The sequence below is a fragment of the Argopecten irradians genome, chromosome 10 (assembly GCF_041381155.1).
Source record: "Argopecten irradians isolate NY chromosome 10, Ai_NY, whole genome shotgun sequence".
In the NCBI taxonomy this organism is placed as follows: Eukaryota; Metazoa; Mollusca; class Bivalvia; order Pectinida; family Pectinidae; genus Argopecten; species Argopecten irradians.
This window is the reverse complement of record NC_091143.1, coordinates 23,290,627-23,303,855: the sequence shown is the minus strand read 5'-3', so window position 1 is coordinate 23,303,855 and position 13,229 is coordinate 23,290,627. Positions and strand designations below refer to the sequence as shown.

Genomic DNA, 13,229 nt, shown 5'->3' with positions numbered 1-13,229 from the left:
AATGTAGTTCATAATGATTGAATAACAAAGAAGCGTTATGAAATAAAAAATAATAATAGCTATATCATTACTTAAGTCATGTCTGTTGCATTGAATGATTATGATTGAATGAACAATAGGGAATACAGGCATAACGGACAGATCATTAGATATCTAGAACTCTGATCAGTCCGCACATACCCAGTATAACCTTGTATTCCTTATCAACAGTTATATCTACAATGATATCTACCATACTGACTGGGTACACCATACCAGTAGTGGTTCCAACAGAACACCGTCATGGAGGTACCATGTACAGCACTTATACATGTGTTGGTAGGAATACTGTATATCCAAGGTACAACCAATTATTTCTAATTAGTATAAGAGCAATCAATAATTGTTTCTGTTAATTATGTATTTAATATTCCATAACAATAGCAATATTTGTTATTTCAACGACAATCGATAATTGCTTAGGTTAATTATATATTTAATATTCCATAACATTATTAATAATTGTTATTTCAACGAACAATCGATAATTGCTTAGGTTAATTATATATTTAATATTCCATAACATTATTAATAATTGTTATTTCAACAACAATCGATAATTGTACATGTTTTAAATTATATATTAGTATTCCATAACCATAACAATATTTTTTATTTCAATCGGTAATTGTTTGTGTAAATCTTATATCTGATATTGTAGTATAGGGATTAACTCTTTCTATTACAATTATTTACCAACATGTTTACAGCTGAAGAATTAGAAAAGTAACCTATACGTTTATCAGGTTTTGCATGTTGTTCAATTAAGATATTTATAAATATTTATCGATTTTCTTTTTGTCATTGGAAATTCCTTATATGTGACCAGTGTGATTTTGTATATCCATTACTTGTTCTGTTTAAGTAATAATTCAACTATTCATTTAGGTTATGTTGCTGTTGATATAGAAATGTCGAAATTGTGTGACATGTCACTTTTTTGTCACAGTGACCAAAGCGACTATCTGCTATGAAACGAACGATAACTTCGGATTTACGCAGACTGTCATCATTTATTGTGGCGAGGATGAAGTTTGTTGCGGTGACCAGAGGAACAGGGAATGCTGTGAAGACGACGTGTAAGGTTATTATAAACTTTGTGTTGATGAGTATGGTTAATATATACACGTGATTATGACGAATACGGTTGTGTATGAACGTAATAGGGATGACTGCGGATATGTAAATGTATGCACTGAATGATGACGAGTACGGTTATGTACATTTATACACAAAATGATTACGTGTACGATTTTGTTGTTAACATACATGTATAATATCAAATTAAGGAATTTAAGTGCATTTTCACAAATCTACCTATATTCCCAAAAATACAGCGATCGAACATTTTTTGTCAAAACTAGTTTTAGTTTTGTGTTCAGTGTTTCTAAATTACATTATTGTTTAAAACTTAATGATGACAAGTGCGTGCATTATGTTTATACATAGAGGTTAAACAACAAGTGGTTTTTGGATATGGAATTTACTCCACACAAGCTCAAGCGAGTGTCTTTTGTAACTTTTAAAAATAACTTACGAGTGTGGAATAAATTCCATTTCTACCACAATAGGCGCTGATATTCAACTCTCAGGCTATCAGATAAACGACGTAGCTGGTGATTAACGATTTGTTTATACCACACGTGGTATAAATAGGCATTCTGTCTGGCTTTCATGGTGAACTTTGACCGAACTTCTTATTTCTCAGTGCAACGTTGTCATTTGTCAGCGTCATCGAATGACGTCACGCTGCAATTTATGTTGTGATCGCCGCCTGACGTCAAAACTGTTGTTGGAAAGCGTACAGTATGCGTCGAAGTCGTTCTTTTTGCATATGTCAAAAACGTGACATTTCTATGTGAAGCATAATAATTTGTGTAACTCGTTTTGACGGAAAAGGATCTTAACACTGGCGAGTTTGGTACGTAGAATAAATTAGTCTGAAACGGACTTGAACTTGATTACAATGGCTTGATGATTATTTGGTGGGATATTGACACGGCTCTGCAGTGCGCATGTTTTTTAATAACATGCGTGTAAGGCATTATTACTTAAACTATTGCGCAATAACTTCAGATAAGATTCAGCGACTAAATGACAACATATTTCAGTCTATAAATAAATCACAATCGACAATTAATAATACGTAACAAAAAACAGTATTTTTAAATGACTCCGTATCATAATAAAAGCAATAAGCTAGGTATACTCTTAAAGAGCTATCAGTCGGTCTGTGTACAATAACAATCACATTGCAGGGTCCATAAAACTCGTATCTCTATTTAGCTTGCGTGATAAAATACCAATAACTGCACATATGCTTTTTGTTTACACACATATAGCAAAAGGTTTGACACACGGTATAACTATTAGGACCCCTCCTTGATTTATTAATGAATACTACATGACATTGTCATTTAGAAATTAAAAATAAAACAAATTTATTTGGCCAAAATATTGGTTACTAACTGACTCTGTCCCGAGCACCATTTATTTGCCATTTTCACAAATTGCCGTTAGTCATGCTGTCTTCGCCGTTGCTTTATGTATATATCTAAACAACCTGTTACTTAATTATGTAATTTTCTTGTTCCAGGGAGGATATCATTGGCGTCATCATTGGCTGTGTATTAGGACTCGTAGTCTTTGTCATAGTAGTGGTGGTGATCGTGTGTCTGGTCAAACAGTGTAACAAAACGTCTCAGAAAGGAGCTGTTATAAATCCATATCCGGTCACTTCTGCTGGAGTCGGCGCAGTCGGTAATCAACCACAACCGTATTACAGCGGTTAGTTGAATTAAGTGTTGTTGTAATCTTTTTAGTTATCAAACTTGTGCTTTATTTTTACAGATACAACAATAACCTGTTCATTGTTTACCTACAATAACATGTACCTCCAGTTTAACAAATACAAACAAAAAAATTTATTTAGATTCCTTTTCACGTTTAATGAACAACCGATATACTTTAATCAAAATATAATTCGACGTTTCATCTTCTGCATTTTCCAAAAATTATGATTATTGTTCATAATTGCCTTGCCTTGTTTCTATATCGAATACTATATATAACACTTTTTTGTTTCCTACCTTGTTTAAAGCTCTCCCTCTTTCTATTTGGAGCAGATTTTTTCCATTTTTTCCATTTTCTTTTCAGGCCCTCCTGCGATCAGACAACAACCACTCAATAATTTCTTTACGGTTCAACCAACCACATCAGAACCCAATGATATTCCACCTCCCTTCGTTTATATACCTCCTTAATATCTTAATATCCTGGACGATACTCATTATTTCAAAACAAGGAAACAATAGTCTTTCCATTTTACTCGAACAGTATTATTATTTCAACTATTTTGTTTAAATACCCAAACTATGATGAACGACTCGTCATATGAAATTTACATCTATCTGTCTGGTTATGCCTGTATTATTTTTCTTCTTGTTTTCTTACTTTCGCTGTATCCTTTGTTATGTATATATGGGACAAGGAAGTAATTCTAACCGTGTGGACAAATCAAAATTGTCCAATATTCCAGGCGATCTGCCCCTTTATCGAAACAAACAAAACGAACACGATTACATAATAGGATACGAACAGTAATGCGGGACAAAGTAGACAAATATTAAACTATACAGCACAATGGAGCGCAATTTATCCTTCGGCAGTGGCAGCCGAAGCCGGATCTACAAAAATGTATCCATACTGTCCGGCAGAATGCTAAAATATGAGCGATGACTGGAAAGCGTGCCACGTGTGACGTCAAATGTGTGGCGAAATTTATACATATATAGTGCTCATTGGTATAGGATGCAAATTTAGTCGCCTATCTTCTCAGTGTGTTGATAAAGAAGCAAAGTCCCAAATTTAGTCGCCTTTGGCTGAGCAGCATATGTAAACGATAAAAAACGCGTAGTTATGTATATAAACATTTGTATGTGTTTTGATTAGAATTTGATATTTGTTGTGTACATTACAAATATGTCGATTTCAATAATTATGTTATATTATAGTAATGTATTGGACTTTTATAAAAGTTGTCAATCCTTTTGTTTTATACGATAAAGTATGTCATATTAAATCAGCATACAGGGAGTGGGACGATTGGTTTGCCCGTTGTCAGTATAATGTGACCGGGTGGGGTGTGTTGCTTGGTGTCTTCGGCGGCATGCTTCAGTGATATAGCACTATAAAAAGGGCAACAGTTCCACTATACAAGAAGACACAACACGAACATACCGCAGTCTCCCAGTACACTCACCTCGCACAACATACACGCAACACACCGCATACATGGGAGGCCGTCCTTACATGACCATAGCTGTTAATAGGACGTTAATAAATCAAACAAACAAACGATAAAGTATGTCATATTAAATCAGGTTGTAAATGAATTAAAAGACTATATTTAAATCATGTTACTAATTGACATATGGCATAACCTATTAACGTTGAACAAATGAAATTAATGAAGATGTATTTACTGGTCGATATGGTATGTAGATTGTATTACCAGATATTGAAATGAAGTTAACACAGATTCAGATAGTAGTTAGATTTGTCACGGCGTCCAATACCTGTCATCGCCAGTGTCAAATGTCGTAAACATTAAACACTTGCTTAATATCGTAATATTATGTAAAATGCTTCAAATATGTCCTTGGATATTTTGTTATTATTAGATACGCTGTTTATCAACTCGAATCAGAAAAAACCACAAGAGTCAAGTTGTTAGCTTTGTATAAATATATATAAAAATATTTAATTATATAATATAATCAAATTAGTTTAAAAATATAAACGATACAATTCACAAAACAAATGAGATCGCAAATGTCCATGACACGATATTGTAAATAAATTGGTGATTGGGGTATGTGGATTTGTTAAAAAAAAAACGCATAAAGACTAGCACTATATATTGCTTTTCTTTGTCATCGTCCGTCTCGCTATATCCTGATGGTGCCTGTAACGGTTTTCAAAAACCTGTGGAAAAAAAACAAATACATTATTATGTTTCTCCAGGATTTGAAAAATAATTCAAAATCACAAACAATCACTCTCTATGATGGTGCAACAGTATAACCTGCGTTCGATGAAAATATTATATAATCATATCTCATGAACTTATTATTGTAGAATGAGAAAGTATAAATGGATAGGAAAAACAATGCAGAACGATAAACAATGGATGGAGTAGCTGGCTTTTATATATTCATTTGATGAAAGTGTTAGCTACAGTATACAATCGGAAAATAGAAAAGGAACACTTCATTTTCTTCATTAATCTTAATTTGTGGAAATATTATCAAATATTAACCAACCAATTATAAACCTATAATGACATAAAGAGTTCTACATAAGATAATAACCCAAATGTTTATCGATATCAATATCGGTCCATACATAATGATTAAAACACTTACCACGTATGGGTGTAAATGGGTAGACAACTTTCCGTCTGAGTGTGGGGTGCAGTACTGGACCCTGATGCCCCACCACCCTGGGTAGTCCTGTCCTGACAAGGGTGGTTCTAGGCTGTCCTTGTCTGACCAAAGTGGCTCCCAACTGTCCTGTTTTAACGATAGTGGTCCCTGATTGTCCTGGTCTAGCAAAGGTATTCACGGCTGGCTGAACTGTGAGCTGGCCACTTTTGGAAGATACAACAGTTGCCATGAAGCCATTTCTGGTGTGTCCAGGGTATTTGATGCCGACATGATTTGTCCTGACCAGTCCTGGGTAACTCACAGCAGCTTGGCCGTTGATTATCATTCCTGGGAGACCTGCTGCTAGTACATTCATTAGTGGGCGTGGACCTCCTGCTCCTATAAGACCATTCATTACTGGCATCTGGTCATCATCCATAGATCCTGGGTATCCTTGGGCAATCGGTCCAGGTCCCATGGGGATCATAGCTCCTTTGTTTCCTTTTCCCATTTGGTACATTGTCCCATCAGGTTCCATAGGTACCATAGCCCATGGACCTCCTTGCCCCATGGGAAGCATACTTCCTTCGCTTCCAGGTCTGATAGGTAACATAGCCCCTTCGCTTCCAGGTCCCATAGGTACCATAGCACCTTGGCCCCCTGGCCCCATAGGTACCATAACTCTTTGACCTCCTGGCCCCATAGGGTTCATGCCCCCATCGTCGCCTGGAGGAGAGTAGTTGGGAGGTAGGATTGAGGCGATAGTTGCACCAACACACACTGACACAATAATTGCCAGGCCTAATCCACCCATTTTTACTAAAAAAAACCAAGAACAAATGCAAATATATTAAAATGCACAGATATTACATCAGTTAAGTGTGATAGATATCAGATCATGTATCAAATATACGGGGATGAATAGAGCAAATCAAACGTATCACAATAAAATTAGAGTAAGGAAAGACGAGAAACAGTAATCGAAATAAGTAAAAAGAATACGTACAGCTGCATTCTACAATGTATCAACACATTTCATCAAACTTGCTTAAATTGTTTATTTAGAATTTCCATTTACCTAGGATCGAAATAAAAAATATTTTTCTGAAAAAAAATATTGAATCAAGTTTTAACTGAAAACAATTTACTCCATGCATTGCCTATCTTATTATTATCTTGAGACAAGTGATGACATTGGCCAAAGTTTGTTAGCCTTAACAACGGTAAGAATACGGTTATGTTACATAACACAATGTACATACTTTTGTTTTCTAGCTGTGGGTTGCTGTGGTAACTGCTGCTGTAAGAATATGATGACCAAGTCAGAACCCTCGATTTTATATAGAGTTCCATATCAGGAAGTACAAACATGACTAACTATAGAACTGCACGACAAACTACGTTTTCAGCAATAAGATAGGTAAGGTTCTTACGTCGTGATACGTAACTCCTCGCTTTCGTATGACGTCACGGAGTTGAGCTAATTATAAAATATGGTAATAAATTTATACAAGTACTGGTCGAAGGGTTATCTTTGTAATGAAATGTATATATGTGACCGAATATTACTGATGGAATTGTTACGCTTGTCAGGACTTCTAACACCAACGCCTGTCGTCATATCATTACCATAATTTACAACCAATGTACACACACTACATATTTGTATATACGCACACCTAAATGAATATATAGATTTTAATTAGATTGCGTGTGATATACAGTGTTTGTACTGTTTGACACTTGTTAATATGAGAGTATTGGTGAAGGTTGCAGCCGAAAATAATGTTAAAATTAGAACAAATGGCAGACTCGTGTTTGGTTAGAAATCGTGATATAGTATTAAACTAATACGGACCAAAAGGTACACCTTGACGTTCGTACCGTGAATGAATGAACCTTCCACATATTACGACACAATTATTTTATATGATGTATGTACAGATTGTCCCAAAAACATGTCCTGATTGTGTCCCGATTTTGACAAGTAATAACTTTTGCAATACTAAACTATACAAGAAAAAAAATAATTGAATTTTTTGTTCATTTTTTTAAATATAATTATGACGTTTGACCTAGTTTAGATTTGACGCCTTTCAATATCTCGTTGAGCCATAAGCCAGTGATCTTGGAAAGGATGACATAACGTAGTGGTCCAGCTCTGTATACCCTAACATTATCCATCAATGTTACGTCTTGTTAAATAATACTCTTCTAATGACTTGATGACGTCAGAGCCATTTTTAATTTGCCTTGCTCCGTATGATTCCTTTTGGCAAATGGTACCAACACCATATGGGCACATAAAGTGGTACATTTGTTGATTTAGTTTGTTAATAAAAGCCAAATGAAATGCATTTAAACATAATGAATTTGTCTGAAACCTCCTTATAAAATGGTATTAATCAATATTAAATCAAAGGATATCCTTGAAATCAATAGTACAACCTTCTTTTTATATGTAATGGTATCTTTTCACATCGCGTCTATCAGCAAATTAATAGTCATTTTAAGATTGGGAAAACCGCCGGGTTTCTACTGACATTTTGACATGGTTACTTCTTGGCATTTGCGATAACCAAATCTTAAAAAAAAACAAGGACAAAACTGACCGAGATAGACATTTGAACTATTTGACTTGCCTTAGTTAACCGAATTCATATTAACAAATAGTTGATCCCTTACTGTGCAATAATTGTTATGGACAGATGAAGTGGACGCTTCCGCTCATTAGTACTGTCTCCAGATAAAACAGAGGTCCTAGCCCTCAAGATAAAACAGGGGTCCTGACCATCAATTTTTGTCTCTGGCAATATTTTATCTCGAGACAATATAATTAGGTGAGAAATTAATTTTTCCATTAAAGAAAGAAAATGATGGCATGGTTCACGCATCAAAATCATTTCAAAATCATCAAACCTATGAATCCAGGTACTGTATTTTCTCAAACTGATGGATACAGATTTCAACCACAATAGTCGGTATTATTAAACTCACAGGGACTCAGATAAACGATGCAGATGTTGATTAACACACACGTGGTATAAACTCTCTACGCATTCTAATTGGCTGACAGGGTGAACTTTGACCGTACTACTTATTTCTCAAAGCAACGATTTCATTTGTCAACGTCATCCATAATCGAGTGACGTCACGCAACAATATATGTCGTGATCGCCGCCGGACGTCAAAACTACTGTTGGAAAGCGTACAGTATGCGTCGAGGTCATTGCATGTGCCAAAAACGTGACGTTTTTATGTGAAGTATAAATATATGTGTAACTCGTTTTGACGGAAAAGCATCTTAATACTGGTGAGTTTGGTAGAGTAAATTAGTCTGAAACGGACTTGAACTTGTTTGCAATAGCTTGATGATTATTTGGCGGGAAGTAAACGGCACGGCTCTGTCATGCGCCTGTTTTTTATAGTCCGACAAAGAGTGTTATATTTTAAGTAACATTGAAAAAATAACTTTAATAATACGTTAAATGAGAAAATATTTCATCATAAAGTTTCCAATTCGAAGACTTTTATATGAATTGATTCTTTATCAAAATATGATTTTTGAATATAAATTGGGACTTTTTTGCTTATGAAAATATCACTGCATCTTATATAATTATTTGCATATGTTGGCAAACACATCGTCGTATTTCTATCGGCTAAAAACGGATATAATTGTGGTAGAAACAGGTCACACAACAACGAGTGGTTTTTGGATATGGCATTTATTCCACACTCGTAAGTTATCTTTTAAAGCTCGCCAAAGCTCGTGTCTTTTGTAACTTTTAAAACCTAACTCACTAGTATGGAATAAATTCCATATTCAACAACCATTCGTTGTGTAACCTCTATATATCGAATGTTGTGCGTTAGTAGTACATGTAGAACATATATCGCATTATATGTGTAACACCGTTAATCCAATAAACTTTTTAATCCATTTGTTACATTATTTGCATGTTCGTCGTTGAATCTAGAACGGCGTTGAACTAGAAGTAGTTCAGGTATGACACTTGCTTTCTATTCAAGCATTGATGTCACTATATTTTTATTTCATCGGAGTATGAAAGAAATTTTGGTTGCAAACTGTGTGAATCCGCGTAGCGGTTTCTGCAAAACATTTGCAAACAAAATTTCTATTATATCCCTATAAAAAAAAAATATATATATATATTGACATTAAACGCTTCTCATTAATTTTCTAGACTACTTGTTAAAATGAAATACAGTTACTCGTATGATTCAATTGATTTTCCAATAGATTCTTTTTTCCGAATCAATACGCAACGTCAATGTCTCTATAGTAGCGTCACGATAACGTCTGGATTTGGCACCATTCTCGGAATATTCCTATTTATTTTTTTTTCACAGTAGTATGCAAAAAACGAATTTGCCAATCAGAAAGCCGGTTTTAGTATGAAACAAAGAAAAAATATTATACATCATTGCGTTTACTCTTACCTTTTTACATATGTTAATATAATTATTGCTGTTGCATCACCGTGTATAATTTTCATGAAATGATTATGTCTTATTTGTTGTATACTCATGGAGATAACAGAAACGGATTTGGTTATCCAAGATGTCTCAAAGCTGTTGATACTTGCACGAAAACAGATTTTATAAAAAAAAGTTTGGGTCTTATTTTATATTGAAATATCAGTTATATGAATCTAGGGTAAATCTGGACAAGTTCCATTTTCAAAATATCATTTGTTATGGTAAAATAGTACATGAGCAGCAAACAGAAGGCAAACAAGTTGCCAGTTGTTTATGTAATTATTAGAAATAATAATTTATATTTCTTCAAGTTAAATGCCACAGACTAGGTGAGGTATGGATTTTATTTATTACAATGGTTCGATAATTATTTGGCGGGATGTAGATGTCACTTTGCCGTAGACATGTCCGAATACAGTTCGACAACAATCACTTAGCGGTTAATTGTTCAAGTACACGTGCCTATAGAAATCTCGATTCAAAACGATGTTCAGTGAGTATGAATGCATGGAAGTGAAGTGTTGAACAAAATAAAAATTATTTGTTATTAATACATTCTTTAAGCAACTAAGAGTTTTGAATGTTTGCTTATGATGACATTATTACACCCTTTTTGCATATGTCGGAAAATAAATTCATCTTATTTTGGCCTTCTTGTAGATGATTTCATTGTAGTAGAAACAGGTCACACAACTCGGAGTTGTTGGATATGGAATATTGTTTCACACTCGTAAAGCTATTTTTTAGAAGATACAAAAGACACAAGCTTCAGTGACGTTTTGTTCCTGTTTCTACTTTTCGTACATTTTAAGTGGCTCATACCAAAGCAATATGTAATCTGGAAAGATTGAGCTTTGCAGCCTCCATCAATGAATCAAAACTATCCGTTACCTTTTTCACGACATTCTTTACAATGGAATGAATAACATCTTCCCAAATTTTATTTTATAATACGGGATTCGATAAAAGAATATTGCACATCACTTAACTACGATTCTTCCTTTCACGGTTATAAATACATTTTGACGTGTGTTTTTCACTGAATAGATTAAAGTTATTAATCTTGTTTTTTCTTTATGACCTTGTGTAATTTCCTTTTTTGCACTGGCAATATCAATTCCGACGTCTCGGAAGAATCAGCAAAACAACACAAATCTTCTGCATGAATTACTAACCGACAAGATCATGATGTTTTATTTACGCGATAAGTTGTAATAATCTACTAATGTGGTTCTATCATATATATGATACATTCTGTTTGAGTAGATCACATCAAACCAATCAGTAATCCAGAAGATTTGAGGACTGCAGTGCAACCTTAATCATTGTGCTAGAACCAAGGTAAACATTACGTTTTCTTCGCCACAATAATCTCACTTTGGAGACGTTGGGTGATCCTTGTTATTTTTGGGCATTGTCGCTTTCGTCCAATTTATTTTGGGTTAATGATAGTTTTTGTTATCAAAATGATAATTTAAAACAATACAAGCCAAGCATACACTTTGTAGAAAAATATATTTTATTATATCAAATCTAAACATTTAAATAAAACAAACGATAAAGTTTACAAAACACAGAAACCACAAAAGTTCATGACACAGATACAAATATGTGAGGTATATTACGGATTTGTTCATGGATGACGATGAAAGCTGTGATGCATTGAATTGCATATTTGTTTGCCCTTCCCATTCTCGCCTCATCCGGATGGTGTTTTTCGTTCTTATGACGTTCACTTGTATGATCATGCATTGTATATGTCAGACGTAATGTAAAGTTCTTTATGCTTTAGATTACCATGGATATGAATTACGCCAGTAAATTCCAATGTCGTATGATACACTGGGCTCTTTCACGGGATTCAATAACCTGTGGAAAAATACATTTCGATAAGTTTCCATGATTGATGATCATAATTCGGTATAATCAATAAATTCTCAATTTCATTCACTATTATGTGTTCGATAATTTACCTGACGTTCATTATTCCACTTTCTTAAACTATTTTATTATATTAATAAGATAACGAAAAGGTGTTTGTAAATAATGAAAACTCTAAATAACGGTACATTATTGGAAGAACAATTTGTTTATAATTGAGTTAGGTTTTATCTTTTTTGTATCTTCAATTTACATAATTTGATATATGGAGAAACGAGGAAATATTCGGGCGAAGGTAATTTTCTTAAATAAACTTTTATTCAAATCAAAATCAATGCCAACATAATTCACTTGTACTTATCTTGTTGTCTCTCAAACTTAACGACATGAAGAGTACTCCGTATCAAGCGATAGTTACCCAATATGTGTAGAGATTATCATTTGTTCATATGTAATCATTAAAGACTTACCATGTCTTGGTATAACTGGGTAGACATCTTTTCGTCGGAGTGCGGGGTGCAGTACGGGACTCTGATGCCCCAACATCCTCGGTAATCCTGTCCTGAAAAGGGTGGTTTTTGGCTGTCCTTGTCTGACCAAGGTGGCTCCCAACTGTCCTGGTCTAACGATAGTTGTCCCTTTTTGTCCTGGTCTATCAAAGGTATTCACGGCTGGCTGAACTGTGAGCTGGCCATTTTTGGAAGATACAACAGTTGCCATGAAGCCGTTTCTGGTGTGTCCAGGATATTCGATGCCGACATGATTTGTCCTGACTAGTCCAGGGTAACTCACAGAAACCTGACCGTTGATTAACATTCCTGGGTGACCTACTACTGGTCCATTCATTACTGGTGTTGAACGTCCTGCTCCTATAGGACCATTCATTATTGACATCTGGTCATCATCCACAGAACCTGGGTATCCTAGCGCGATCGGTCCAGGTCCCATGGCGATCATACCTCCGTCTTCTCCCGGGCCCATTTGTACCATAGCCCCTTGACCTCCTGGTCTCATGGAAAGCATAGCTCGTTCGCTTCCCTGGTCCCAAAGGTACATTCCCCCTTCCGGCCCCATAGGTACCATAACCCCTGGACCTCCTGGCCCCATAGGGTACATGTCCCCATCGTCGCCTGGAGGAGGGTAGTTGGGAGGTAGAATTGAGGCGATAGTTGCACCAACACACACTGAGACAATAATTGCCAGGTTTAGTCCACCCATTTTTGCTAAAACAAAACAAGAACAAATGCAAATATATCAAAATGCAAAGATATTACATCAGTTAAGTGTGATAGATATCAGTTCATGTTTCAAATATACGGGGATGAATAGAGCAAATCAAACGAATCACACTAGAATTAGAGTAAGGAAAGACGAGAAACC

At 35.0% G+C, this 13,229-nt stretch overlaps 1 protein-coding gene across 1 annotated transcript; it reads left to right on the top strand.

Moving 5' to 3' along the window:
- Positions 1-101: 101 nt before the first annotated feature.
- Positions 102-4,099, top strand: LOC138333419 (uncharacterized). The gene is made up of 4 exons (XM_069281778.1): positions 102-340; positions 989-1,118; positions 2,636-2,826; positions 3,196-4,099. Exons 1-4 carry the CDS (start codon positions 283-285, stop codon positions 3,300-3,302), a joined length of 486 nt encoding a protein of 161 aa, XP_069137879.1. The 5' UTR covers positions 102-282; the 3' UTR covers positions 3,303-4,099.
- Positions 4,100-13,229: the final 9,130 nt, after the last annotated feature.